Source organism: Lagopus muta, chromosome 25 (assembly GCF_023343835.1).
Source record: "Lagopus muta isolate bLagMut1 chromosome 25, bLagMut1 primary, whole genome shotgun sequence".
NCBI classification, from domain to species: domain Eukaryota; kingdom Metazoa; phylum Chordata; class Aves; order Galliformes; family Phasianidae; genus Lagopus; species Lagopus muta.
Window position 1 is genome coordinate 1,607,105 of NC_064457.1, and position 26,788 is coordinate 1,633,892.

Genomic DNA, 26,788 nt, shown 5'->3' on the forward strand with positions numbered 1-26,788 from the left:
TTCATACATACGTACACATACATACATACACATATACATATATGTAAAACAGGGCATGCAAAATGCTGGACAAAACAAGGGTTTGCCACCACTTCATGGCAGAAACCCATCCCTGTGCTGTCCAGCTCAACTGGGTGGATTTTGGGGACCAGCACCAAAAAGAGATGCCCGTCCCCATGGGCTGCAGCCTTTAGAGCTGGAAGGCCGCCGGGTGAGGCTGAAATAATAAAAGTGGAGTGTTCTGAAGATGCACTGCAGGCTCATGGAGAAAATTAGCCAGATTGGTTCTGTGAGAAGCTTAACGAGAAAGAGTCGCACTTGAAGAGGAGCCGGAGGAGTCAGCAATGAAGAGCTGCAGTGCATTGCAGGGAACTCCTGCAACGAACAGAAACCTTCCAGCTTCCCAAGCATTTATATCTTATAACAAAATAAAACAGCAAAACAAAAGAAAGCTCCTTTATTCTAGGCAGGGCAGCAATTAATGAAATCAACTTGCTTGAAAAAGTTGCGTTGTTTTGTTGTTGTTTTTTTTTTAAAACAGATTTGCTTTCAGGGGGTAAAAAATTCTGCTTTTGGGTGTGCAATAATTTTCTAACAGCCACCTTTTACCTCCTCAGCTTTTTCTCCCGCAGAAAATAATGGGGGGGGAAAAAAAAAAATCATTTACGAATCCTTTAGTTCGTCCCATAAATTTGAAGGCGCCGTGTTCTGCTTAACGCAAACCGACCGGAATTTCATACATCAGAATATAAATCCAATTCTCTTTACCTGCCAGGATTTCCTCAGAGAGCAATTTCAAGGTCACAAAGGATGGGCCAAGTCCTGAAGCCTTTTATTTGGTTTTATTTTAGTAATTATTCGGACTTCGGGGAGAGTTCTGCCCGTGACTGCAGCCCATCCAAGTAACGCCTAAGTGATGGTTTAATAAAGATTTGGTGTATTAAGGTGTGAATTTCAGGTCAGGTGGCAATCGCCCATCCGAGAGCACACGGGGATGTTTGTGTTACAAATAGACGTGTGAAACCTTCCGCCTGTTCCCAGCAGTTCCTTATTCCGGGACGGGAAATTAATGACCTCCCTACTTTTCAATGAGTAAAAACGAGGGAATAAAACCATTTCAGAAGCCCTCAATTTCTCGATACGTACAAAGTGCCTTATTTTCATCATCCCTGTCACTTATGACAAGCGCCGACTGGACAAATACCAGCACCAGCTCCGGCCATCCGTTTCTATCCATGATGATTTGAGCACGGGGCTCAACTGCCTAATAATATATATGAGCTCCGTTGTTGTTTTTTTTTCCTACGGAAGGACCAATAAACTACAAAAACGAGGCAGGAAGATTCCACCATGCTTTGCAGCGGTTTTAGCTATCGCGCCGCTGGCTCCAGATCTGCAAAAACGGGCATTTCAGCCTTTAGAAAGCACAAAAAAAAAAGAAGAAAAAAAAAAGGGGGGGTTCGGGGGGGGTGGGGAGCCTTTGGCCACTCAACACACCTCCTCTAGACGTGCGGCCACTTGCTGCAAGCAATAAGATTTACAGCAGCAAACCTCCTTTGCTGTAGTTGCGGTGACCGCTTCTTTTCTATCGGTTCCAGCCCGCGGCTCCCAGCACCCCTCCAAGAACAGATGTCCCGGAGAAGTGCAACCATTCATCCTAACAGCAGTTTGGGGGGTCAGTCCCGCAGGAGAAGGCTCTGCCACTGCCATGAGAAATCGACTTTTGTGATGAGCAGGAGAATAATATACAAGTGGAGCGTTGCTGGGAGCAAAAAAAGGCGCTAATTTGCTGCCCCGCTGTACGGGGATGGGGAGAGGGCGGTGGGAGGAAGGAGGGATGGGATGGAGGAATAAAATCCCACCGTTGCAGGAGCAGTGCTGAAACCTGCTGCCCGTTCTTCATCAGCGTGAAAAATGACAACTGTAACCAGATTTTTCTCCGTCGCCGGCGTAAATGTGCGATTACAGCTGTTCATATTTTCACTCTAATGAAGGGTTGTACATTTAAATGGTTAAGATTTATTATATATTGTGCACTGCCTCTGTACATGCAAAATTGTTAGCCGATGTCTAAAATGCCGCTTGTTTATTCTGGCATCAATTATCATTTTTCTCAATTTTTCAATCATAAAAAAAAAAAAAAAAAGCCCATTTGGGCACTGACGGCTTTCTGGTTCTCCCAGAGACAGAAGCAAAACCTCAAAAACACAAAAGTGAGGGGAGGGGTCACGGAGGAAAACATCTCGGTGAGGACAGCAGGAGAAAATGAGAGAACGTCCATTGGGAATGGCACCCATCATCCCACAGCAGCCCGGAGCCGACCTCGCCGGGTTTTTGCCGCGAGCCTCCGTGATCCTGGGTTCATAAACAGGTGAAATGATGGAGCTCATTGCAACGAACATCAACACTGAAACTAAATAACCGCGTTGCCAGCGCGGTCCCCTCTGCAAGACGGATGGTAAACTTGACCTGCCGCTGGTACTATCCGAGTGCCATTTTTTATCGCCCTTGGCCGCCCCCCCGGCTGGGCGCGCGGTGTAAATGCCTCTGCGTGGTCAGGTCAGGCCCGGGCCCGGGTGAAACTCCGTTCACATTTGCATACAGGCGGGCTCGCACAATGAAGGCCCATCTGTTCCCGTCACCGAGTACAAATCGAGTGTCACCCAACTCGCTGCAAACGACAGCCGCGCGGCCATTAGATGGAGGAACGCTTAGCTCAGGTTACGGATATGGAACTGCTGATTTGGGTTTAAATACCTGATAACTGAAGACTTTTTATTGCACGCGAACAAAGAGTGAACCTTGAACCCATCCCCGGAGCACCCTGCTCACAGAGGACCCCCAACCCGACACCCCGCGCCCTCCGTCAGCCGCACAAAGCCGCTGTTGCATTTATCCAGGCAAAAAAAATAAAAAAGACCTAAAATGAGATTAAAATGCCATGAAACACTTCGTAAACACAACCCCGCGGTACAGAATCTATACGGCAGATAGGATGGGTGCAACCGGAACAAGGGGGAGAAAGGATCTGTGGCGTAAACAGGAGGCAAACTCTGAACTCTGCATACCCTCGGAGGTCATTAATATTGTCCCAGTGTTGGTTCTTGAATTTCCAGTAAATTTAGCTGGAGTGGAAATATTTGCAGCTTGGGTTCAGCGGAGGTGAGGCTGCACCCTGCTCACCCCTCTCTGAGTGGGACCCCGCATCACCGCATGCAGGGCCATCCCCAGGTCAGCATCAGCCCCGAGAAAAACCCAAGGCCATGGGCAACGCAGCCCAAAGTCAGTGCCACGAAGAGGAAGGATGCTTTAGGGTAACCCCCTATATCCACCCCATTTAGGGGGCTCCCAAGGGTTGCTTTGGTACTTTCCCCCTTCTGGTAGGGCAGCACTAAACCTCTACAAGTGACTTTCAAGATGAAGTCAAATGACCCGAGGCTGTGCTCAGAACAAGGCACCTGCCCCATAATAGAGCCATGAGGAAGAAAAGCAGCGAGGCTCAATGCCTGTGCAGGAACAGCACAGTCATCACCAGCAACACTGCCTCTCCTGCTTCACAGACAAGGGGACAAACGCCCCAAACCCCCCTGAAGAGCCACCTCTGAGCATCACTTGCAAACTCTGGGCCCAAATCTCAGATCTGGGCATTGGGAACCCCAACGGCAGCCAACGCAGCAGCGCAAGGGACGGGGCCAACCCTCCAGGGCCCAGATCAGATCTGGTGGCACAATCACAACTCCCAAGGTCACACAGTGATGCTGCAGGTCCTCACATGCGTATCACCCAGCTCTCCTCTCTACACTCACATGCACAGCTTCAGAGCAGCCTTTCACAGGGGCAGCACCAACTACGTTTTCTTATGCCTTTTTCTCCCAGGTCTAAGAGCATCCAAGCTCTCCCTCGTGCTATGGGATCCACTCTTCAGCTTGCTCAGTTGCTCATTTCCTGGGATGAAAACAGACTTTTCAGCAGTACGAGCAGGAAAAAAAAGCTTTACTTCCACCAAAGACCTTTATGGGAAGCTGAAACCCCATCGGTTGAAGCCTCCCAACACTGGGAAGCTTTCCCCATCCTTCCAGGCTTGCCCTGGCAGCTGCCTTTCCCTCTCTTGAAAAGTTCCCTTAAACAAAATGGGGATTTGCATATCACAGCAGAACCCCATCTCGGGATGTCCCCGATTTGCATTCGAGGTGGCTGCGAGCAGCTCCGAAGGGACGAATAAACCAACGAGATAAAAAAGAAAAGAAAACATTACACAAGGTTTTACCCTTCTGTTGGCTCCTAAAGAAAGAAAGCCCCATTAAGGAGCTGTCACTGTTTTAATTCCAGTTTTCCTACAGGGATATGATCCCATTCCCTTCTCCAAAAGATAAAGCAACTCGTCTGATAGAAATATTGGCTGCTTGGTGTGCGTGGGTCTTTTTTTTTTTCCCCTTTCTTTTTTTTCCTCTCTTTTTTTTTTGTTAGAAGTGAACAGGAACTGAACCTTGAACTTCATTTACCCTTTGAACTCGTTACCTTTAAACAAAATTCCCCATGCTTTCCCTCTTCAAACAAATTTCATCACAATTACAGTCCCTTCCACTTCGCTTAAAGATATATAATCATTGACTTGACCTAATTACCTGGTGCAGGCCTTTCTCTACAAGGTGAAAGCCATATTGGTGTGAACAGAAGCTGACCCCTGTATTCTCGATACCCCAATTTTATTCTAATTATTGTATAGAAGGTTTTCCATCTTCCTCTGTCCTCCTATTCCCTCCCCCCAGATGCTATTTTGTCGCTGGTGTGTTCAGCGATGCCCTTTGGGTTTTGAGCTGCCTGGAGACAGGCTGCAAAATCCATCTCGTGAAAAGAACGGGGGGTTTTCAAGCCTCCCCAGTTCAATAGGGAACCAAGAGACTGAGGTCTACAAAAGAAGGCTGAGCAGCATCTCACATGCAGCCCTGACCCCCCCTGTGCAGGCTGCACCCCACACTGCAGACCCCTCCAAGGAGTCTGGGATGTTTGAATTAAAAGCTTTAATGCAGCAGGGAACCCAAATTCTGACATGGAGATTGCAGCCAATGCCTCCTGGAACTCCAGCGTGGAGGACAGAAGCTGAGCATCAGGGTGCTGGATGGCCCCACCGTCCCCTGTCCCTCCAGACCCAACCAAGGAGGGAACCAAGGTCATTCAGCTGCCAAAAATGGGTGTTCTCAGACAGATGATAGCTCAGATTCAGTAGAACCCATATGGCAAATCCAGGACCTCTGTGCACATCACGGCTGTTTTCTCAATCCTCAATTCACCCTCTCAAACTGTGTTTGCTCCAACGTTAAGTGTGCTGGGGGCAAATCACTTCACACTGTAACCACATCTCCATTATCCCCTGTCCTGTCTCTTTGCCTATTTGAACTGTGAGCCCTTCAAAGCTATAAATTGGTGCAAAAGAGCTTTGATACTGTGGTTGTACCACAAAACATCACTGTAACAATTAAATTACCTTGCAGGAGAGTAGGAGAAGTCTGTTGTGCCTTCTATAAGGCTGAGGTTTGCTGCAGTTCTCCACCTTATCTATAGGTGCTTTTTTTTTTCCCCATTAAAAATAAAACTAAGTTGCAATAAAAGGAACTTCCCACCTCCATCCTAATACTTTCTGATAGCATTCACAGACAATGAGAGGCTTCAATTACCTCTGCAATTCAAGATGCTTTCTCTTATTCTTTAAAACCACCAAGAAAAATCTAACAAACCCAGCTCCGACATTAATAAAGAGTCGCCGCGATTGACAAGCGGGGTCACTGAGAAATGGCACCTCCCTAACCTTTGCATTTGTCTTGGGTAATTGAAAAATAATTAGCAATTGCAAAAGGGTTCAATACCTAAGAGTAAACAAAGGGAAAAGGGTTACCCTAAGTCACGGTCCCATGGCCCGGGGCAGAGCGGTTTCTCATCCGCAAGGTGAGCATCCCCCCCTGACAAATGAGCCAAGGGCAGACAGGAAGCCAGGGGGAGGGCAGGTGCCTGGGGTCACCCGGAGCTGCTCTGTGCATTCACATCCCTTCCTGCTCTCTCCAGTTTTATCAGCATCCTAACAAAAGGAGAAGCGGAGACAGAAGGAGCCAACGCCGAAGAGCGCAGATAGGTGGTGCGCAAAGCCCGGCTCTGTGTCAGAGGTAGTGCAGCCATTTGTTATGGTCTCTTGGCAAGAAAGGCCATGCTCAGATGCCCTGGAGCTCCACTGTAATAAATAGACAGTGAAGATTAAAGGAGCAAATCCTACCACCTGCCCCAAGCCTGAACCCACAGATTTAGCATACTGGGGTACCCAAGAGGGATGGAGGCTTTGTAGGCGACAGAGCTATAGCCATTTTATGGCATTTTTGCAACCTCGGGGCTTGTGCGTGTGCCCCTCGCTCCCCTGCTGCTCCGTGAACCCGGGGCTGAGCAGGAGGACCAGGGGGAGGGGAGCACAGCATCGTCCCAGTCCTGGTCATGGGATCAAACCCAGGAGCCAGAACCCAGCCGCCATGCTCCGCACTATTGTCCTCCTCTTCCCAGAGTTCTTTGATCAGCAGCAAGTTTGCATATCAAAGAAAAGAAGCAAAAGAGAATATTCAAACACTGATACTGTCTGGCCTTCCTTTCCCTTGGCAGGGCTGGCAAGTTTTCCATCGTAAAAGTGGGCTCGTTTTCCAATCATCTTGCTTTACTTTTCTGTTATTGGGTTGGGGTTTTTTTTATCTTCAGGTATGAGTGGGTTTGCAAGACCTCCACTATAAAACTGATGCATTTTTGATCCACTCATTCAAACTGCATTTGAAAAGAAAAGGTACCAAAAACGTCCTCGATTCCAAATAAGGTGCATTTTTTCCCCAATATTAATTGATGCATCCAGTCAAGCAGAGCGAGCAGACCCACGAAAGCACTCAAAGCAGATGTAGAATTTCCACTTAACAGTCGGAAATAAAGCACCTTTAAATCAACCTTGACAGAAAGCAAACTGGAAACCTATCTTAAGAGGAGTGTCACCGCCCCGATGTCCACTAGATGACAAATGTGGCGAAATGTTGGCAGCAAAGAATTCTCACCCACTTGGGAGATGCCATTACAACTCAAAGGAGCAGAAGTCGTGCACTTCTCCATCAGATATTGCTCAGGTAAGCGCCAGCTTTCCTACATCAGCTCTAGGAGGTGAGCACAGAACAGGACAGACAGATATACCCCTATGTGAAGGTTCTACGCTTCCAAGCCGTGCCTTCCTTCCCACCAATCTCCATTTGCATGAAGTCTTTGAGGAATGACAGTAACAGAGTTCCTGAGCGTAACAAACCATCGGCCATCCCTTCTAATCACAGCAGATAGATAAGAGAAGGGGAGAGGGCAATAATCCAAGGTAGCACCCAAACTTAAAAACACACCACCAAGGTGAAGCTGAGAAGCGCTCCCACAAATCTCACGTCACGCTCATAAAATAACAGACCAGATTAAAAACTGAAAAGGGAGTCAATTACTTTATGAGCACCTAGGCAATAATTGCCTTCGTGGCAAGAAGCAACCTTTGGGTTTGCAACGAGGGAATGACCTCAGGCACATATGGTCAGCCTTTCTGATCAAGCCACAGAATTAGCAGACGGAGGGTAATGGGGAAGATGCAATATATCTGGAGACTTTACTGAGCGTTTGATGCGGTGCCACAGCAAATCTCACTGGAAAAAAAAGAAAAAAAAAATTAATTTCCCTCCTCTCGGATAGAAGCAATCGTCACAGGCTGAAAATTGGCCCAAGGGCCACAGACAAAAGCTGCTGATAAATGGCTTTGCGTCACGTGGGGGAGAAGCGTCTGTGTTGGGGTACTGCAGGGTATCAGTCCCCATTTTATCTAAGGCAAGTAAACAGTCCATTAATTCAATGAGCAGGAAGATACTAAATTAGGTGGTAATGCAAATATCAAGTGAAAGCAGAGGAAATAATAGTAGGGGACATTGAGAGGTTAGGCATACAGATAGAACAATAAAACCAGGTTCAAGTCACTGAAGAATAAACCAGGGTAACAAAAAAAAAAAAGAAGGAAGGTAATTCACTACACATTCAGCACTGGAGGATGTTCTGTTTTACCATTGGGGATGCCAGCCTCTGCCCCTGTCTGTGCATCCCCCCAGAGGAGGTGAGAAAATGGGTCTGAGTCGAGGTTAGCAGCCAGCACACCTTGGGCCAGAAGTATATTAACATTCAGATCTCAAAGCTCAAGGCACATCAGTTTTGTAACCTCCACTAAGCGACATGCACAGCTCTGATATTTAAGGATATAAATACCTAGTGAGCAATTCTTGAACAAGGAGGCAAGAATTAGGGTAGATTGGAAAGCTTCACTGACCCAAATATCACTCCTGCAGATGCCCACAGCCTTTGGGGGTTCAGCAGAGCTCTGTCCTTTTGGGTAACCAAGAGCAGGTAAAGCAGAGGGATGAACTATGAGAGGTGGACAGGACAACCCTACATCCCAACATTGACCCCACCAACCTGAGCGCTCCAAATCATCAAGGAAACGTCACCCCTATCTCGCACATCTCCCCACACACCCCATGCATCAGGTGGTTATCAGGGGAGGGAGAGCATTCCCAGGATCTGGAAGGAGTTTAGAGAGCATGGGCAGCTTCACTCCACTAAATTTTGTCCTCCCTTAGATGTTGGGACTTCTCTGCCTGTCTGCCAGCCCCTGCAGGCAACTCCTTTGGGAGCATTAGGTTGCTCCAGCACCAAATGCCTTTGCCCCAGATACTATATATTTTAAATTAAAATAAACTTCCGATTTCTTCCCCCAAATTCCATTACTTTTTTTGCCATGCTTTGATCCTCTGCAGACCACCTATACGTACAGCGGATGGCCGAGCCTCATTACTAAATACAAAACAGCTCTTTGGCCAGAGATGTGCACAAGGTGCTTGGGGCTCCCAGGAACAAAGATGCCATTCCCAACCTGGGTCAAGTGGGTTGCACTCCACATCAGCCCCAGCTCTGTGGAGATTGTGCCTTCCATTCTGATGACTGAATCTCACTGCAAGACCACTCGAATGCTCTCCTACTCCTTGGGTCGCCTTTGGGTTTGTCTGGGTGAGGAAGTCAAGGTTTCTTCCTCCAAAGGCCACCCCGAGTGCTATGGAGGTGCCACATTGAGGGTAACTCGGTTAAACACACAGCCTTGGGCAATGGGAAGAATTGATCCATCTGCCTGAGTGTTTGTGCAAGCACACAGTGAGGGTGGGGAGAGGAACAGCAGCAATTCACCAATTTCCAACAGCAGCTCCCACTTAAACCCTACGAGCGCGGGGAGAAAAAATAGTGGCGAAGCTTTGTAACCAAATAAAAGAGAGCTGTGAGCTCAATAACAGGCATTATCCTATGGCAAAGATTTTGTTATTGTTGAGTACTGATTCCTTTATCTCTCGGAGACAATCAACCTTCAGCCAGAGGAGTCTAACCTTAAAACCCCATAACTCAATTTTACATAGCGTTAAAGTTTGGGGGGACATTTGTCAGCGCCGGAGCTGATAAAATCAGTCTGGAGGACCCCAGAACAAAGAGCAGTGGGTGAAGAGCGTGTCACCTCAGCACACATTTGTTTCCTTGATGAACAAGGAGCTATTAGTTGGTGAGAAAGCATTATCAGGTTGAAGGATGGTGCTGATTGTTTCGGCTGCTCTTCCCGGATGCTGGCTGAGAGCTGCCATCCCAGCATCTGCTCGGCATCCCATAAGCTGTGCCCCAATGCATGCAGGTCTCAGCCCAGCAGCACAGCCCAAGAATCAGCACGGATACACCGGCCCTTTCAGCTGCCAGCTTGCTCAGAGGGTTCAACAAGAAAAGTTTTGCTTGTTTCAAGAAGCACTTCATCATTGGATGCCTCCAGAGCTGCTCCAAATGACATGTGCACATCAACACAGCAATGCCCTCCTGCAGAATGACAGTGCCAAGCACCAGCAGAGCCCCTCTGCTTCTGCTGGAGAAGCAGCCAGCTGGGTGAAACTCTGCTTCATCCCTTACGCTGATAGGAGAAATGAAAGAAATTAAAGAAAAAGAAGAAAAAAAAAAAGGCTTTTCCCTCCTTTTCCTTCCTCCAGTTGTCCCTTAAAACGTTTCACTTCGGAATTTATTATAAGCAGACTTTAAATTAAATTCTCCAGGACAGTGGCTTTATTTTTTGCATGCAGTGATTTTCAGCGCTACATCAACCTGAGTAATAACTTAATGTATCCCCATGGCTCACACTGAACCAAATATTCACGTTGGTGCTTAAGTCACAATGAAGTCAGCAGTAGCTGAGCATGTGTTAATGTGTGTATATATAGCAAGGGCTTTTATTGCTGTCCAGACCATTTCTCTCAGCTGGGAATTTCGTACTTCAGGACTCGTTAGTGAGCTCAGATTGATCCTGCAATGTACCTCTGTAGCTCCCACGAGCAGTTCCAGCCAGGTGAGCACACAATACCTAACCCTGTCTATGGGATGAAGCTGTTTTATCGCATCCATGCAGCACGCAGCATGGGGAAAGCCCACGTTCTGCTGGCTCATGCGCCCACTTGTCCTACAGACGTGTCCCATGCACGAAGGGAAGTTCACCCTGGTCTCAGACAATCCGCCTTGCCATTAGGAAGAGCCCTCCCCTGCTAGCTATGTCATTATGCTCAAAATTCTAGCAAGCAAAATATCAAAACCAACATCTTTGCCAAGCTGAAACCTACCCTTGCAATTATCTCAACCCGAGCATCTCTGACCCTCTTTCCTTTTGCAGTACGTGGGCTCACACTGAGATACTCTGCCCCCTAGCAATGTAGGAAGCTGAAATTGCTTTAAGAAGGAGCAGAACAGGAGAGGTGATGAAGTTCCACCCCGACACTTTGTTAACGTTACATTTCTTGCCTATCGATCCCTCTGCCGGGGAGAGAATACAGAGACACAAAATGCCTCAGATTTACATCCTCATGAATAAAAAAGGCCTTTAGGAGGCGGGTGTGTGATCCCAGCCCCCCCCACCGCTGTAACCCACACCTCCATCATTCACATGGGTCTGACACAGGGATGCTCCGTTTGCCAGAAGAGAAGGCTGAGACACTTCCTAGACCTCCCTGAGCCCCACTGAAATAACCCACAGGCTGAGGGCACTGCCTGCTGCAGTCAGCACTCAATGCTCCTTGCTTGCCTATGCTCTATCAAGCATCTTCCCAAAAAATCCCCATAGCACCTCGTTGTGAAGGGCTGTCCTCCAGGTATGGAAAGCACATCTATCCATTGGATCTCATGCTTATGAAACAATCAGAAAAAAACAAAACAACAAAAAAAACTTTAATTATGCTTTCCCCTGTTGGCAACGAGTGGAGAAGTAAAGGATTTTGCTTTGGAAAAGCTGCATTAATAAGTTATTAGCACTGCGCTGAGGTCTACGTAACTTGAGTTATAACTCTTGTCTGAGGTGCCACAGACTCACACTGCTGAGATTTTACACCACATTTCATAACATTTTGGGTTTTATTTGTAAGAGCTCTCGCAATAAGGAATCACTGCAGAATCTCAGCTTAAAAACCAAACAAACATCACAGTGGTTAGGGCTAAAAACCCCTTCCAAGCCACAAACCGAGGCATGGAACACCCAAAGGCAAAGACAATCGCAGCCATGCATAAAAACAGCCCTGATGTTGACAGCTGCAAACAACCACCAGGACCTTGCATCCCATTCAGCTGCATTCATCCCATTCAGCAGCCTTCCTCCAGACCCCCTGAGCTCATTAACAGACTTTGGGATCATCTTCCAAACATCTCAGTTAGGGCAAAAAAAAATGGCTCTGAGCTGAAAATGAGCACCCATACAAGTGTGGGCTCAGGCAGGTGCCCTCACGAGCAGCATCTGCAGCTCACTGTGCCCAGCTGATGGGAGCAGCCACAACTCAGAGTGACTACCTATTACTCACACGACACTTTGCTGCAGCTGTAAAATCCCAAAGGACAACACGAAGATGCTTTGGGTTGCTTGGTTTTGAAATGAAAGCTGGAAATCTTGGTGGCATTCTTCTTACCTCTGCCCATTTGCTCCAAAGGCCTGAGCTCTCCTGTGTAATACTCACAGCTATTTTGGCAGCCCACCTTCCTCCTCTCCACCCCACAGCAATAACCCTTTACACAGAGGTGAGCAGAGCTGCTCTGCATAAAACACAGCCAAAGCTTTTGACCACAGCACCATTCAGAGGGCTGATGTGCACAGTGCCAGAGATGCCATCACACTGGGTTTGAAAAGTACAGATGTTATGACGCACTCAGAAAACGATAATTCAGAGAATGGGAGCTTTAAGGAAGCCCAATTTCTTTCTATCACACAGCATCAGTATCATTTCTGAGAAACTCATTCATTCCATGGATTTTTCCATGTTCTCCTCTCTTCAGCAAAACTCCCATCCAGACCTACAGACAGTCCTGGTACAGAATTGATGTCCTGCAAAACTGTGACCCAGCTACGCTTTAAGCCTTGGCTCCATGGGATGATGCCCAAGGAAAGGAGCCACAAGGGATGCCTGTCAGACCATTTCCAAAGCGTTTCTTTTGCTGTTTCATCAAGTACATCAACAGCAAGTTTATAACAACACAGTCAGAAGCAACAAAGGACATGTCTGGACATTGGGGAGACAGAGATAATTGCTTCTAATGGGATTTCAAAAGAAAAAAAAATATATATATAAAGCTTTCAACCTGTAAAAGGCACTCATTTGTGGACATTCCGGGTTTGATCCATACAGGCTATTGAACCTGCAGACACTCGGAATTTCTGCAACAGTCAGGTTCTTAGTCTGCTTTTTATTTCATGCAGTTTTTAAGGGAAATCATACCCAAACTTCAGCAGCATTGGGGCTGGCAGCTCGCTGGGCTGTGGCTCGAGCTGCCTGTGCCTTGCCAGCCCTGAGCCTGCTGCCCACACGTGTGGCTGCCCCGTGCCTCCCCAGCACCGCAGCTTGGGGAAGAAAACCCACAATTTCCACTTTGGCTTTGGAAAAAAAACAAAACTGTGCCATTTTTGAGCCAACCCAAGGGTGTCGCTCAGCCCACGCCGTGCTGCCAAAACCCGCTGCTCGCGCTCCCGTGGCAGTAAAAAGAAATTTCGCAAAACAACCTGTTTTATTTGCTCGTTTCTTTCCGGACAGCCGTTTATTTTATCAAGGTTCAAACGAAAAACAAAAAAACAAAAAAAAAACAAAAAAAAAGGAAGAAAAAAGAAAAAACCAACATCGCGACAGACCGACCGACCGACCGCACGTCCAACCCTCGCCCGGACTGCACTTCCCCTCCGCGCCACCAGGGGGCGCTGCGGAACTCCGCCAGCCGACAGCGAGCGCCCTGCAGGCGGGGTGGGCGGCGGACCCCGAGGTTGGGATCGCTGTCCCCACAGCCCCCAACAGAAACACGTAGGAAAGACGGGGGGGAATTAAAAGCAGAAGGCGTAGCTGCATGCGCACGGATTGTCTGGAAGCCGGGGAGCACGCACGGTTCAGAGCATTGAATGCTTTGGAGAGAGAACGGTTCGGTGCTGCTGAGTAGCATCAAAGGAAAACGTGACACCCGAAGGCAAACGCTTGGTGCGTGCAGGAGATGCGTGGAGGCCAGCAGGGACAAGGCAGCAACTTCCAAGAGAGCTTTGCAGCCTCATCCCCTGCATTTCCAGGCTGGCTTGTCAAGCCTTTCTTGCAGAGAGCAGAAAACTCGCTGCAGGATTTTCCCTACCCACTCACATGTAACAGAAGGCCAAGCAGGAGCAAATAGTGCCTTTCCAGGATGCAAACAGGTTTAAGAAGTAAATCAAAGATGCATCACCTCTTCACAGTTTCTCACCCATTCCCTCCCCCCCCTCCCCCAAACGTTCAGTATCACAGTTCCATTTTATCTTGGCCCCCTCTTCCCCAAGCCACTGGGGCGCAGTGATGGACCATCTCACCCACTGCCCTCCACAGCTGTTAAGACAGAAGCTATTTTTTAAGCAGGTCTTTATGAAGCAAAGGGCGTCTTTGCCAAAGGATTTGATTTTCAGGCACTCAGAACTTCGACCTTTTAAAAACACGCGCAGAACTGGTTGAGCTGTTTGTCTGCCCACAGACACGATGGAAAAAATCTTGCAAGCCAGAACCGAGATTTCTTACCACGGAAACCATGCCTAACAGAACCCGTAAAGCACACTCCTGTCACTGTGAGTTATGCTCCCTTCCTAACACGCACCTCTGTTATGCCAATATATGGTTGCTCCTCTCCTGGTGACACCAGCAGCACAGGGGCTGCAGCGGCCACAACCCCCAGCTCCATGTGATGCTCTGACATGGGGGCGAGTCATTTTGCTGCTGCCTCAGTGTCCCTGCAGTAAAGCATCACTGGCTTTGTTATGATAGGAGCAGCGCTGCTAAAGAGCCGAGGGGAAGAAAAAAAGAAAAGAAAAAAAGAGAACAAACAAACAAAACCGATAAAGCAATATCTAAAAGTGCTAAATGTTAAAGCTGCAGCCTTCTCCAGCCCCTGAGGAAGCGATACCTTACGCTCAGGAAAACTAAATCACAGAGCACTGGCAGACTGAGCAATCTATCCATTTAAAAGAAAATATTTTCTGAAAAGTCCACCGTGGTCTGAGCAGAGTACATTACGTGGGAAGTGTCTCATCAGAAATACTTCTCATTATGGCAGTACTTTGTGCTTCTGCTTTGAGCTTCGCAGCCTCCCAGCACTGTACAAACATTAGCTTCTTAATCACTCATTAGGGACAATCCTACAGAGCAGGGCCATGCCTCATTGAGTAAAGTCATCCCCAACTCGCACAGCCCCTCTTGCTCCCTCCAGAGACAGCTTGAAAGGATCTCTGATTCCCAACACGAGTTCAGAGCAAGGAAGGAGAAGTCTGTGCAGAATGAAAGTGAACAGTGGTGGCTTTGCTGCCCCCAAACTCCCCTGTTTTTTGCAGCAAAGAGCATCAGCCCAGTCAGAGGGCTCTGTTTCCACTGAAGCCTTGAATTAACAACATTGGGGAGTTCATACAATAGCTTGGGTTGGAATGGACCATAAAAGATCACCCAGAATTTAGCTTTTCTTTTCCTTCAGCCTTACTGTTCCAGACTGCCAACAGTCTGAATCCAATCAGCCAAAACTGTCCAACTTTCATCTAGAATGAACACACACAAGGCCCATAATTCGCTGACATTCAGCACTTCTATCAACTCCCAGGAGCCAACACCTCATTTCAATGTAACTGCACTCAAAGCCAGTTTCTTCCCCCCTTTCTTTTTGTTGCATGCGATTTTTCTCTCTCTTATCCACCTCCTCCTGGCCATTCACCCCCACTTGGGCGGCCTTCCATCGAGCCTGGCATCTCATCTGCGTCTGAAGATCTCCAGGGGTGCCAAGTGTTTGCATACCTCACAAGTGTTATGTCAAACTCTGCCCCTTCGGGCTGCCAAAAACCACCGCTCCAAGTCAGCAAAGCAAATACCTTCTCAGACAGGCTTAATAAACATGCCAGGAAGAAAGCCTAGACTTCGTGAAGACATTGCTCACCTGATGAGGCTGAGCTCCTCAGCACCCTTTCATGCCCCAATTAGCCCCAACGTTCATTATCCCTATCTCACGCTCTCCATTGGCACGCTGCATCATTTCTGATGCCTTCAAGGAGCTGAACCCAAATTCCACACCTCTCTTCCCAACTATCAGACCAACCTTGTCTCTAATCGGTCTCGATGAAGCCATTTTTAATAGCATGAATCAATACTTGTGACAGATAAGCCTGGTGCTTTGTACAGCACAAGGAAACTAAATTTGGTGCCCATCAGCTCTTATGGCCTCATCCCAAATAAATCCTCATTGCTCTGTGCTCTTGATTGATGACTACCAATTCACTAATGAGAGTGGGAGTGAATGTGAAAGAATAAATGGGAGCAGGAAGAGGTGGAGAAGAATAGGGAAAGAAGCAGAGAAAATGAAAGGGAAAAAGGATGAGGAGTGGGGAAAAAGAGAGCACTGGGGAAAGTGCACGGGAAGTGAAAGAGGAGGAGGAAACAAGATCTGTAGGAAGGAGGAGATTGAGAACCTGAGACCAAAGCAATCAAGCCTTCACTGGGGCCCACAGATAACCCCAGAGAAGACAGAACTGTCTCCACTCTGTAGGCTCCAATTTCAATAGCAGAGCACAAATCCATCAGCCCTAAAGCATTGCTCGCATGCAGAGGAGAACATCACAGCAACTCTTTGCTCAGGAAACCTCTGTCTGGCACTGAATGCTCTGGAATATTCCCTTGGTCTCAGTGTGCCAGCTCACCTCCCCTGCTCAGCTGGGAGAGCTTCTATGCTATGGGGAAGACAGAGCTCCAAACACCCAAGCACTAGAAGGACCCAAAAAAGGCTTTTCAAACAGAGATGATTTAAATATCTCTATTTGAGATGATTATTTCTGTTATATCTCAAACATCTCTGTTATATCTCAAATAGAGAAGAGATGGATTCAGTATTTTTAGTAGGAATGTAATGAAATTAAAACAAAATCTTTCAGATGACCTCTATCAAGGTGTTTGATCTATGAGCTGCATATAGAGTGCATATAGGTCTAGTATCAGACATGGAGTTTGATGGCCCTGCATGCAGCAGGGGGGTTGGAGCTTGATGATCCTTGAGGTCCCTTCCAACCCAAGCCATTCTATGATTCTATGAAATGAGCCTAATTTTCATAAGATGGAAGGAAAGAAGCTATGGGAAGACAACGTGACCCCTCTGAAGCATAAAGGATGAGCACCCAAGAAGAAAAGCACCCAGAAGTTGTGTTTTACTTTCGGAAAACACCACCACTTGTCAAATTGCTGCTCTTTCCCATCACTGTTGCCCGTATAAAACACAGAAGAACCAATTCCAATTTGCTCCAGGATGATCACAGAATGCCCTGAGCTTCAGCAATGCTGCATTCAATTCAGGATTGCTGTAACGTTTTCTCAGCATTGATAAAACAGGCATCAGGCAATAAAAACCAACACCTCCAGTGTTATCAGATGGATGAGATACGAGTCACACCATTTCCACCTTCTTCACATGACTTTTAAGGGCTAGCAGTGACTTACCATCATCCTGCAGGTCCAATGGCAGGGAGACTTCAGATGTCACGGAAGGGGCCAAACTCCAGCTCTGATTTTCATCAGAACTGTCCTGCCCAAAGCCAGCATCGTGCTGATTCTCTCCTGGAAAGAGAGCAGAGCTTCATTTTAGTGAAGATACTGCCAAATCCGAATCGTATTTCCTACACTGAGAAGGGTTTCTTCCCATTTCCAACCTTCCACTGAGGTCCTCGACCAACCCCAAACTCACTTTGGTGGGTAATAAGGCTGGATGAAGCGTTCAGGGCCAAGGCAGCTTATTTGTGCTGCCATAGAACCCATATTGTGTATGTACAGAGTTGGAGGGCACACAAGGATGAGGTTGGAAAGCTAAGCTTCTGGCAGCCTGGCCCCAAGGCCTGTGCCATTCAATGCTCTTGCACTCAGCATCCACCTGTAAAAAGGAGAGCATGGAATCCTATCACCCCTTTCACTACAATGAGGAATCCTGTATTGTTACCAACGCTGGGTTTTATGCAGAAAGCACTCAGTTACAACAGGAAAAGATGTTAACATGAAACTTTAATGTAAGTGGAGCACATGTAGGCTGCATGGAGGACAAAAGACTGCTGAGCTCAAACAAAGCAAAAAAAGCCATCTTTCAACTTTTTTTGCCCTTTTTTTTTTTCCTGAATACACACAGCCCAGACTGCTGATAACGGAGGTAAAGACAGCTGGCTCCTCATTCAGCACACAGCAAACAGCACCAAAGGTGAGTTTTCAGCTGATGTTAATTGCATTCAAACAGGAAAAAAAAAAAATCTAAGTTCCAAACAAGGTTTATCTTAGCAAACACAGAAACAGTGCCCTATAGTTTGAATCAAGCACTGATGAAAAGGTAACGAAGGGCTGGAACAGGAGGGTGTCCTCCTCCCTCCACCAAGAAGTGCACTGAGGAAGCAGCACTCTTTCCAGCTCTGTGCTTATTTGCTTCCAGCAGCCATCCCAGCACACAGTCTGATTAAGGAAAAATATATATTCAGAAAACAGGGAGGTTTAGGTTGGATATTAGGAGGAAGTTCTTCATACAGAGGGTGGTGAGGCACTGGAACAGGTTGCCCAAGGAGGCTGTGGATGCCCCATCCCTGCAGGCATTCAAGGCCAGGCTGGATGTGGCTCTGGGCAGCCTGGGCTGCTGGTTGGTGACCCTGCACACAGCAGGGGATTGGAACCAGATGATCATCATGGTCCTTTTCAACCCAGGCCATTCTAGGATTCTATGAAAATAACTTTTGGAAAGTGCATCATTCAGTATCTGCATCTCACCTCTTGTCACACCAAGAAGAAAAAGCTGCAGGTCCCCAACGCCAAAGGGCAGGCTGCAATTCCTGCTGCATGGACACACAAGTGAGAGCTGTACTGCAGAGATCTTCCATTCTTGCACTACACGCATGCATTCTAATGAGCAGCCTTCCCACCTGCCATGCTGTAGTGTTGTAGGCCTGATTATTAGCAGCACTGCAACAATAGCAGCATTGCAAGACAGCTCCTGCAAACCCACTCAGCCTTAATCCCTTACAAGAACCAAGCAAACTGCACTGTAGTGCTCCAGGCTTTTCAAGCCAACACTGAGGTAACAGGTGTTCCCCTATAACGAGATACAGGTGCAGCATTATTGTGATAACGAGCAAACTGTTTATGGTTTCTGAGTAGCAGGAGGCAGCACAGCACTGTGCAGCCACTCTGGGGAGGAGCAGCTCATGCATCAAAGCATGGCTGCAGTGCATTGCTTGGAACAAGGACCTGGGCAGCAAAGTTACTTGCAAGAATAAGTCACTGCCTTGAACATCAGGAGTAGCTGTTGCATGCATAAACCCAGTGCAAGAATCAAGCCACAGGTCTCTGTTAAGGCAGAACGTTTCCCAGATGTGAAATAACATAGAGGAGGGCTTGTCACCACTGATAGGATGTGCTCTTCCTTGCACTTCCTGCATACAGGAGTGCACACCAGGCTCTCACACATTGCAGTAACCCACTCAAGAATGCAGAGGCTGCAGAATGTACATACAAGGCAGTGCCAAGCCCAGCAGGGCTCCAAACCATGAGCTACTGCAACACAAAGGCATTCTGTTTGCTTTAGCATTAGGAATATTTTTAAACTGCTTTAGAGCTGCAACACCAAAGATCAACAAATGCTCTGCACGCAGCCACTCGGTGCGAGTTACAAAGGAAGGGAACAAGGATTTGTTTTACAAACTTTCGTGCTTTCATCTCCTTTTCCATTAAGTTTATGGAGCAGCAACAGCTAGTTGAGTCCAAGCAGAAAAAATAACCCACAACTTGTCAGGGGCCAAGCTATTGTTTTGAACGGAGGGGAAAAAAAGAAAAAACTCATTAGCTTTTAATGAAAACACGGGGAATAAAAACCAAATAGCACAGAACTCCAGCAAATAATTACCCTGCACCTGACGCAGAGCTGCTCTATCTTCCCACTCAGATCCTCAGCAAAACCCCCCCCAACTCATCGTGCTTTGGAGCATGAACAACTGCAAGACTGACTCTAAGGGGGAAGAGCGAGAGGTTCCTTGGGCTTACACCTCATCCTGGGGTCCCCTGGCACTGCTTGGCTACCCCTGAGTGTGTTCAGTGCCTTTTCTTGCTTTGTGATTGTCATGGAACACAGGAACATAGAAAAGATGGGGAAGGGAGAAAAGGGGAAGGGAGGAAAGCCATCATTCAGCTGCCTGATGTTTTCTGTGGAAACAGCTTCTTGCACAGCAGCAGAAAGAGAGGCTTGAAGGCACTGTGTGTAATTAACACAGATGTTTTTCGTGTGCCTCTACTGGGCAAACTGCAGAGGGACAAATCGTGTCCCCAGGGTTGGGATGCCAGGCCCAGGCATCCGTGCTGGTGGGCACTGAGCAGGGCCTGCTTGGAGGTCAGCAGGTTGTCTGCTGGAAGGTCAAGCAAAGATATTAGCAAGAAGGGAATGCAAAGAACTCAATTAGGAAGCAGCACAAGTGCTGCTGGCTGCAAGGAAGGGCCATCTGAGCTGCACTTTGTGCTCGTGGTGCTGGAAATGAGTCCTGCAGCTCTAGCAGAGCAGGGCTGGGAGCTGGCAGAAAGCTCTTAGGAGGAAGTTTTTCCCCCAGAAGGTGGTGAGGCACTGGAACAGGTTGCCCAAGGAGGCTGTGGATGCTCCATCCCTGCAGGCATTCAAGGCCAGGCTGGATGTGGCTCTGGGCAGCCTGGGCTGCTGGTTGGCGACCCTGCACACAGCAGGGGGTTGGAACTAAATGATCACTGTGGTCCTTTTCAACCCAGGCCATTCTGTGATTCTTTAAGCTGTACTTTGTCCTTCATATATATTCAAAAAGTGAATTAAAGCATCACGACAGACAGAAAGAAAAGGGACTTAAATAGGTGAAAGGGCTGCTTTGTAGAAAGGGGAGCATCTCCAGTAGCTTGTTAAGGGAACTGCAATTAAGCTCACTTGGCATGCACTGGAGGCCTTTAGGTACCCAGGGTTTCATTAAGCATCTTTTTAGAGCCCAAGAAAAATCAATACCCAGCGGGTTCCATTTACACTTTATGATAAGGAATTTCACACCAAAGCGGAAGTAAAAATCCCCAACTCCACTTAATATTCAAGGAAACAAAGTTCCTGCTTTAAAGTAATGACTCTTCAGCATCACACTGCAAAATAAAGGCCTCTGATCCAACTCCCGTCTGCCTCCATGCTCGGCGCTGTTAATATCTCTACATTTTCAGGGACTAATTTAGCAGGAACACATTTCCCAAAGCAGAGCTGTAAAAGTATTATCAATACTATGGTTTAATATCCCTGACTACAATCAGCGCTGAAATTACAGAGAATCACATGGAAACACATCAGCAGAGAGGCACCCACACAGTAAGCACAGCTCACACGCAAATATATTACAGTTTAGCTTTTGCAGTGTAGTTAAAGCTCCGTCAACGTTGCTATTATAAATTACGTACCTTTTAAAACACATTTATGCGCTGGGAAATGTATGAGGTTTCTTTTTTTTGAATGCCTTAAAGGCTTCATCAGCTCCTAAGCACCCATATGGATTTGTGTGATTTGTCCCTGTGATTAATACACCAACAGCTGAGGGTTTTGGTGCACGCAGAGTTTCTGCACTCAGATCCTAAGTTCCTTTTAGCTGCATACATCTGAGTGTGCACACGTGGCCTTCCTCCCCTCCCCAACCATACCAACAACAGCAGCGCTCTTCACAAGCCACAAAAAAGAATCCTTATCTATAGATCTTGAAGTGTTTATCCCACTTAATAAATGTTTTCTTTGGGGGTGGGGGGGGGGAAAACTACGTGTAGCAAATAACTCCTCTTTGTTTATGCTGCATTCTGTGAGCAGGACAGGTTTACTTCATTGCAGTAAGGTCAAAAGCAAAGCGTGGGACCTCCTCTCAATCAGCAGGAGCCCATTTACCCTTGTTTTCCAAACGAAAGACCCGTTTGGGTCAACAGGTGACGCGCGAATCCAACCCAAAGACTCATTTCGCACACTCGAGATCCTCTTTTTACTAATTGCACGCAGTAAAACAAATTAATGGCCCACTAACACTGCCGCTTATGGGCAAAACCGACGAGGAAGTCGAAGCGCTCTCGCACGGCTTCCTCCCTGCAGCGGCGCGGGCGGCTCGGCCTGCAGTAACGCGACGCGGCCAGCAGGGGGGGCTGCAGCGCGCAGCATCGCGCCGGGCCGCCGCTCCGCAGCGCGTGGTGAGCAGAGCCGGCCGAGAGAGCGGGGCCGTGCAGCTGCGGGGTCCTTAAAGGGAGAGAAACGGGCAGGTTTGCAGCTGGGGAGCAAAACCTGTTCCTATCAAAGCCCTACGAAGGGCCTGAGCCTTCTATTGTGCCGAAAACCGTGTAAGTTTTGTCGGCTCTGAGAGAATAAGCCTGAAGAGGGCTGGAAAGCTCAGAGATCATCGAGTTAAACTGTTTTCTCTCCCTGTTGTGCAGTAGAGAAGCTTCAAGATGATACGAGAGAGAAAATAACCTGGACATGATTGATCCACATGCAAATACTCAAATCAAAGCTCTCCCACCACTGATTACGGATTTACTTCTAATAAAAACAACAAAAACACCTATTCCCATGCCAAAAACACCACCCTGCACGTGATGTTCAAGAAGCCAGCAGCTTGCAAACCTTGCCTAGAAGAACACTTCAGCAGGGCTGCCCTGTGAGAGCACAAAGCTCTTGCTTGCAAAACTAAGCCTGTGATAAACTCAGAGGCCCACATAACTCCCCAAACCCAGGGAGACACAAAAGCTGCTGAGCTCACACTGCAACTTTGCCATTACTCCTCATTTTCTGTATCCCAGCCAGCCTCTCATGTCACTCTTCAGCTGAGCTCCCTGGTTTTCTCTTCCCCTCCTTTTCTCAGTGTGCATTTGCTCTCTTCCTCCCCCTCTGACTTCCTCCCTCCAGCTCCTCTCTTGCAGCCCTTGGCACCCTTTCAGTACAGGCTCTGTATATTCCGCCTCTTAAGTGGGCAGCAGCTACACAGAACAGCTGCTGACAGGGGAAGCACAGCACATCTCAGCCTGGTTAGGAACAAGCCTGAAACTCGGAGCAGCAGCAGATTCCCACGGGATGTAAACAAGTAAACAAGATTTATCCTTTCTTTTATGACCTGGTAACGCACCAGTGAAATACAAAGCCCATCCAACGCCAGCAAAACCTGCTAAAAGCTACGTACAACTTCTGGCCACTAATAAATTAGTGCTGGTGAGGCTGCTTGAAGAGGCAAAGCCTTCATTTAAAGAATACAAGGGACACTGAGGAACAGGAAGATCACAAATCTGCACTTTGGTTCATCTCCTGAGTTAGCAGCTCTGCTAAGGACGCAGCAAAACAGCAGCTGAGAAGCTGGGCCCTGTATTTGTACACTGCAGTCACTTACAAGGCAGTTCTACAAATGCAGCTTGGTAGCTAAAAAGGTGTCTGCATCAATGGTAGCGGAGAGGAGTAGCTCTGAGCAGTGCTTGTTGCAGCTTCAGGAGGCTCAGCCTACGTTTGTAGCCAAAACCTTTCTGATCAAACAGGGAAGAAGTGGAATAAACCCACAAGGGAGCTGGAGGTTAGCAAACATATTCCAATGACAAGACACAAGGAGGCTGTCTTGCCCGTATCTGCAGCAGTTTTCGCTGTTGAGAAAAAATAAGAACAGAGAGTGCAAAGATGAGAGCTGGGAGCACACAGCAGGGTGATGGGCATTCCAGGGAGTGGAGGAGATGCTCATTAGGCATTTGGGATAGGGCAGAGGGTGATTTTTGCAGTTGTGCTTCAGGAGGGAGTCTTAGTAAAGGGCAGAATTACTGCTCTACAAGGCAAAGCAGCACTGAAGTCACAGTGGGGAAGGGAAAGTGCCTGAAAACTCTGCATTTGGACAGGCTGAAGGGTCGGTAGGGGGAACTCAGAGCTGTGCTCCAGCCCCAGCTCCAGCAATCAAAGGCTCAGGAAGCAATGGGCACCAATCTTCCCAGCACAGCTCAGAAGCATTCCTCATCCTAAAGGCTCCCATCCGTCTCAAACCTGAGAACCTGCATCCTTTACCCTTGGTTTTGTAGAGCAAAATGGTACCTCACTCACTAGGAGAAGGCACCTGAAATACAAGGAGTATTTTATTAACCAAAGTGAGAGCAATAGAAGTTATTAACTTCCCAGGGCTCCCCAAACCATCTGTATATGCAGCATCTTCACTGCCATTTGTATCCCTTCCTCTTTAAGGTGCATTGCTTTGTTCTTTGGAGCCCAGGATGCCCTGAAGTCCTCCACGGAGGGCAGCACAGGGCAGTGATGTGAGCTCTGTCCTAAGGTCTAAGGCTGCTTTCAGAACTCTATGGGCATTTGCTTCTCGTTTCACGGAACAGAGCTTTCTAAGAAGTGCACAGGAATCCAAACCCAGAAGCTTTCCTGAAGTCTGCAGAAAGCCTCAAACCGATGGACTGGCTTGAAAAAAAAGCATGGATGTTGCCTTCATTCACCCAATTCTCAAGGCCTGCAAGTTTTGAATTTGAACGCTGAATAACCCAAACAAACCACTGGTGGCTGCAACCTGGCTTCCCAACCCTATAATAAATTCCACAAGTTCTTCATTTGGCAGCTGAGTGAAGCTAATAAACCTTTCTGTTCAATCAGGTGATGTGTTTGTTTTGGGCTTGGCATCCGTTTTGAATGCGTGACACACAATGCAGAGGTACCAAAGTTACACATCTCTTGGTTTATCTGCCCACAGACATCAATAGGAGCACCCACATGCCTCCACGGAGCCCAGGTTTGCTCCTGGAATCGTTGCTCACCTCCAAAATCTGTGCATAAGGTAACAGCATCGTTTATAAGCCCGTATAAAAGCAACACCATGCAGCTGCTCAGTCTGTACAACTATGAAATGAGAGATCTGGATGCTAGAAGCACTTTCTTCATAGACTAGCTTGCCCATATAATGCACATAGAGAGGAAAACTGCACTCTTGGAGCTGCAGGAAGCAAAGCTCAGTGCTAACAAAGGGAGCTGTCAGAAGTGTTGATGTTAAAGCTTTTCTTTTTTAACTTAAAGAACATGTGCCTTTGTGTATATTCTATTTTCCATTAATTAACTCTGTCCCACACACCACCCAAACACATCCTGGACTTCAGAAGGCATTCTAACCCGCGTTTTGTGTTTTCTTTTTGTCTCTCCATGTTATGACATCTCGAGGATTGGAGCTGGCACTCGTGTTTATAAAGCAGGGGGATTCCACGCATGGCGACAGGATGGATATTTTAACAATATGGTACAAATATTGTCAATTTGCTATTTTTTCCCTTGCCTTTTCCAACACATCATCAATCTAGAGCGGGTTTCTGTGCGTGAACCCTGCTTACCACTGAGCCGGAGCCTCTTGGCATGGATGCAAAGAGGCTTTTTTATAAATAAAACTTAAGAAAATCACCATGCACTCCATTAATTCAGGAACACTCCGCCTCAGCTTCAAAGGGGATCTTTACTGTAAAGATGGTGTTTTTGCTGCTTTAATGATTTGCTACTTGTACTTGTCATAACTACATGAACCAAGTATGCAATAGCAGGGAGCAGCGGTTCCGCCTCCCCTCCAGTTTGATTCAATAGATTTGAGGTTGCATAGAGGAAAGCTACTTCATAAATCTGATACTTAAGGCCATTGTACAATGCCAGTTAATGAAAGGAAGCTGCCTGCGTGCCTCGGCTATGCGGATCTCATGCACTGCTATGGCATCCAGCACCTTTAACAGCTAGCCACCACGAAGCGCTGAGCCAAAGCAAGCAAGGCCAGAGGTAAAATAATACATGCTCCATCTAAATACTATATACCAGAAGAGAAGGGGCCTAAGGCTTTCCACAGTTCCTTAAGCCTTTGGCAAAACATGAAGGCTCCTGATTTTTAAGGTGTGTTTTATCCCAGCACATCCCTTATCCCCACGCTCCATGCCGTACATTTCTATGGATTCCTCCATCAGGGAGGAGAGGCTTTGAAGCTGAAGGTCCCAGAGGTGGGAGAATCAGGAGAGCTGGACCCAATTCCTGGATGTAGATACTCTAATGCCTTGGGAACACGTTTGGAGCCTCAGCTTTCTTCAGCTTAAGAAATGGGAGCAACAATACCTGTTCTCTGTTTTGAACATTTGTGAATACTTCAATGATCATTTACATTCAGAAATGACCCCTGCAGAAGTTCAGATGTTTTAAAACCACTTGGAATGAATACATTTTTGATTGAAAAACTGACAGTGTTACCATAAACGCAATGGAAGCAAGTTCTTTCTCAGTCCTGGGGAGGCAGAGCCACATTTCCTCCATCTCCAGCAGCCTGAGCCTTCATACAGAGCATCAGAGGAGCTTTTGCTCCTAAAGATCTCCAAATGCTGCACAGACACCCATGATTTCAACTAATTCACCTGTACCAGTGGCTATATTATATTCTCCCTTTGTGCTCAAACAGTGGATACTTTTGGTTTTAGTAACAGAGCAGCTGAAGCACAACAGCAGCAATTCAGTGCCGAGCTCCATTCCAGCAAAGCCAAACTTCAGCCCCACTGCAGAGCTCTCTTATTTAGACACAAACCCACCTTCCCTTTCCTAACCCTTCTCTCTGCAGTGCTCCCCACCTCTCCCCAGTGAACCATCTCCTCTTGCCTGCAGTTTCCCCCTCCCTCTGTGAATCCCAATGCATTGCAGTACCCCAGAATGGCCTGGTGCTGCTCCCTCACACCGCTCCTTTCCTGCTCAAAGCTGATGCAGAACGTTTCCCCTGCACTCCATTCTGAGTTGAGAAGCACAGAAAGCAACCTGAGTGAGGTGTAGAGCAGATCCAGGCCCCGGCTAGGATTTTCTTGGCCAACTTCCCTTGGTTCTCATTCCACAAAGAGAAGGTTGCTGCAAGACAGCAGGGCTGTGCATGCACAAAATACATAAGGGGCACAAAACGCTTCACAAATGCAGTCAACCCTCCTCCAAAAGGAAACAAGTCACTCTTGTGCTCTGTTCAAAAAGCACCAAAGGAACCAGGCACCAATATCCTGCACTTCAGCCAACAGCATCCCTGGATGCACTGCACTCTGTTCAGCTCTATCCTTCTGAAACTGAACTGCTCTACCCAACCCATCCTCAACACTGCTGCTTTTTCTGCTTGCTGGGAGATATC

General features: G+C 47.4%; 1 protein-coding gene across 3 annotated transcripts in view; it reads right to left on the reverse strand.

Moving 5' to 3' along the window:
* SKAP1 (src kinase associated phosphoprotein 1) overlaps positions 1–26,788 on the reverse strand; it is a 125,636-nt gene that overhangs the window by 81,568 nt on the left and 17,280 nt on the right. For all 3 annotated transcript variants that reach the window (XR_007373293.1, XM_048926558.1, XM_048926559.1), the window contains exon 4: positions 17,103–17,219. Coding sequence is in view for 2 of the 3 variants with exons in the window: in XM_048926558.1 (XP_048782515.1) it covers positions 17,103–17,219 (117 nt within the window). In the remaining variant the exon portion in view is untranslated. The remainder of the gene's footprint in view (positions 1–17,102; positions 17,220–26,788) is intronic.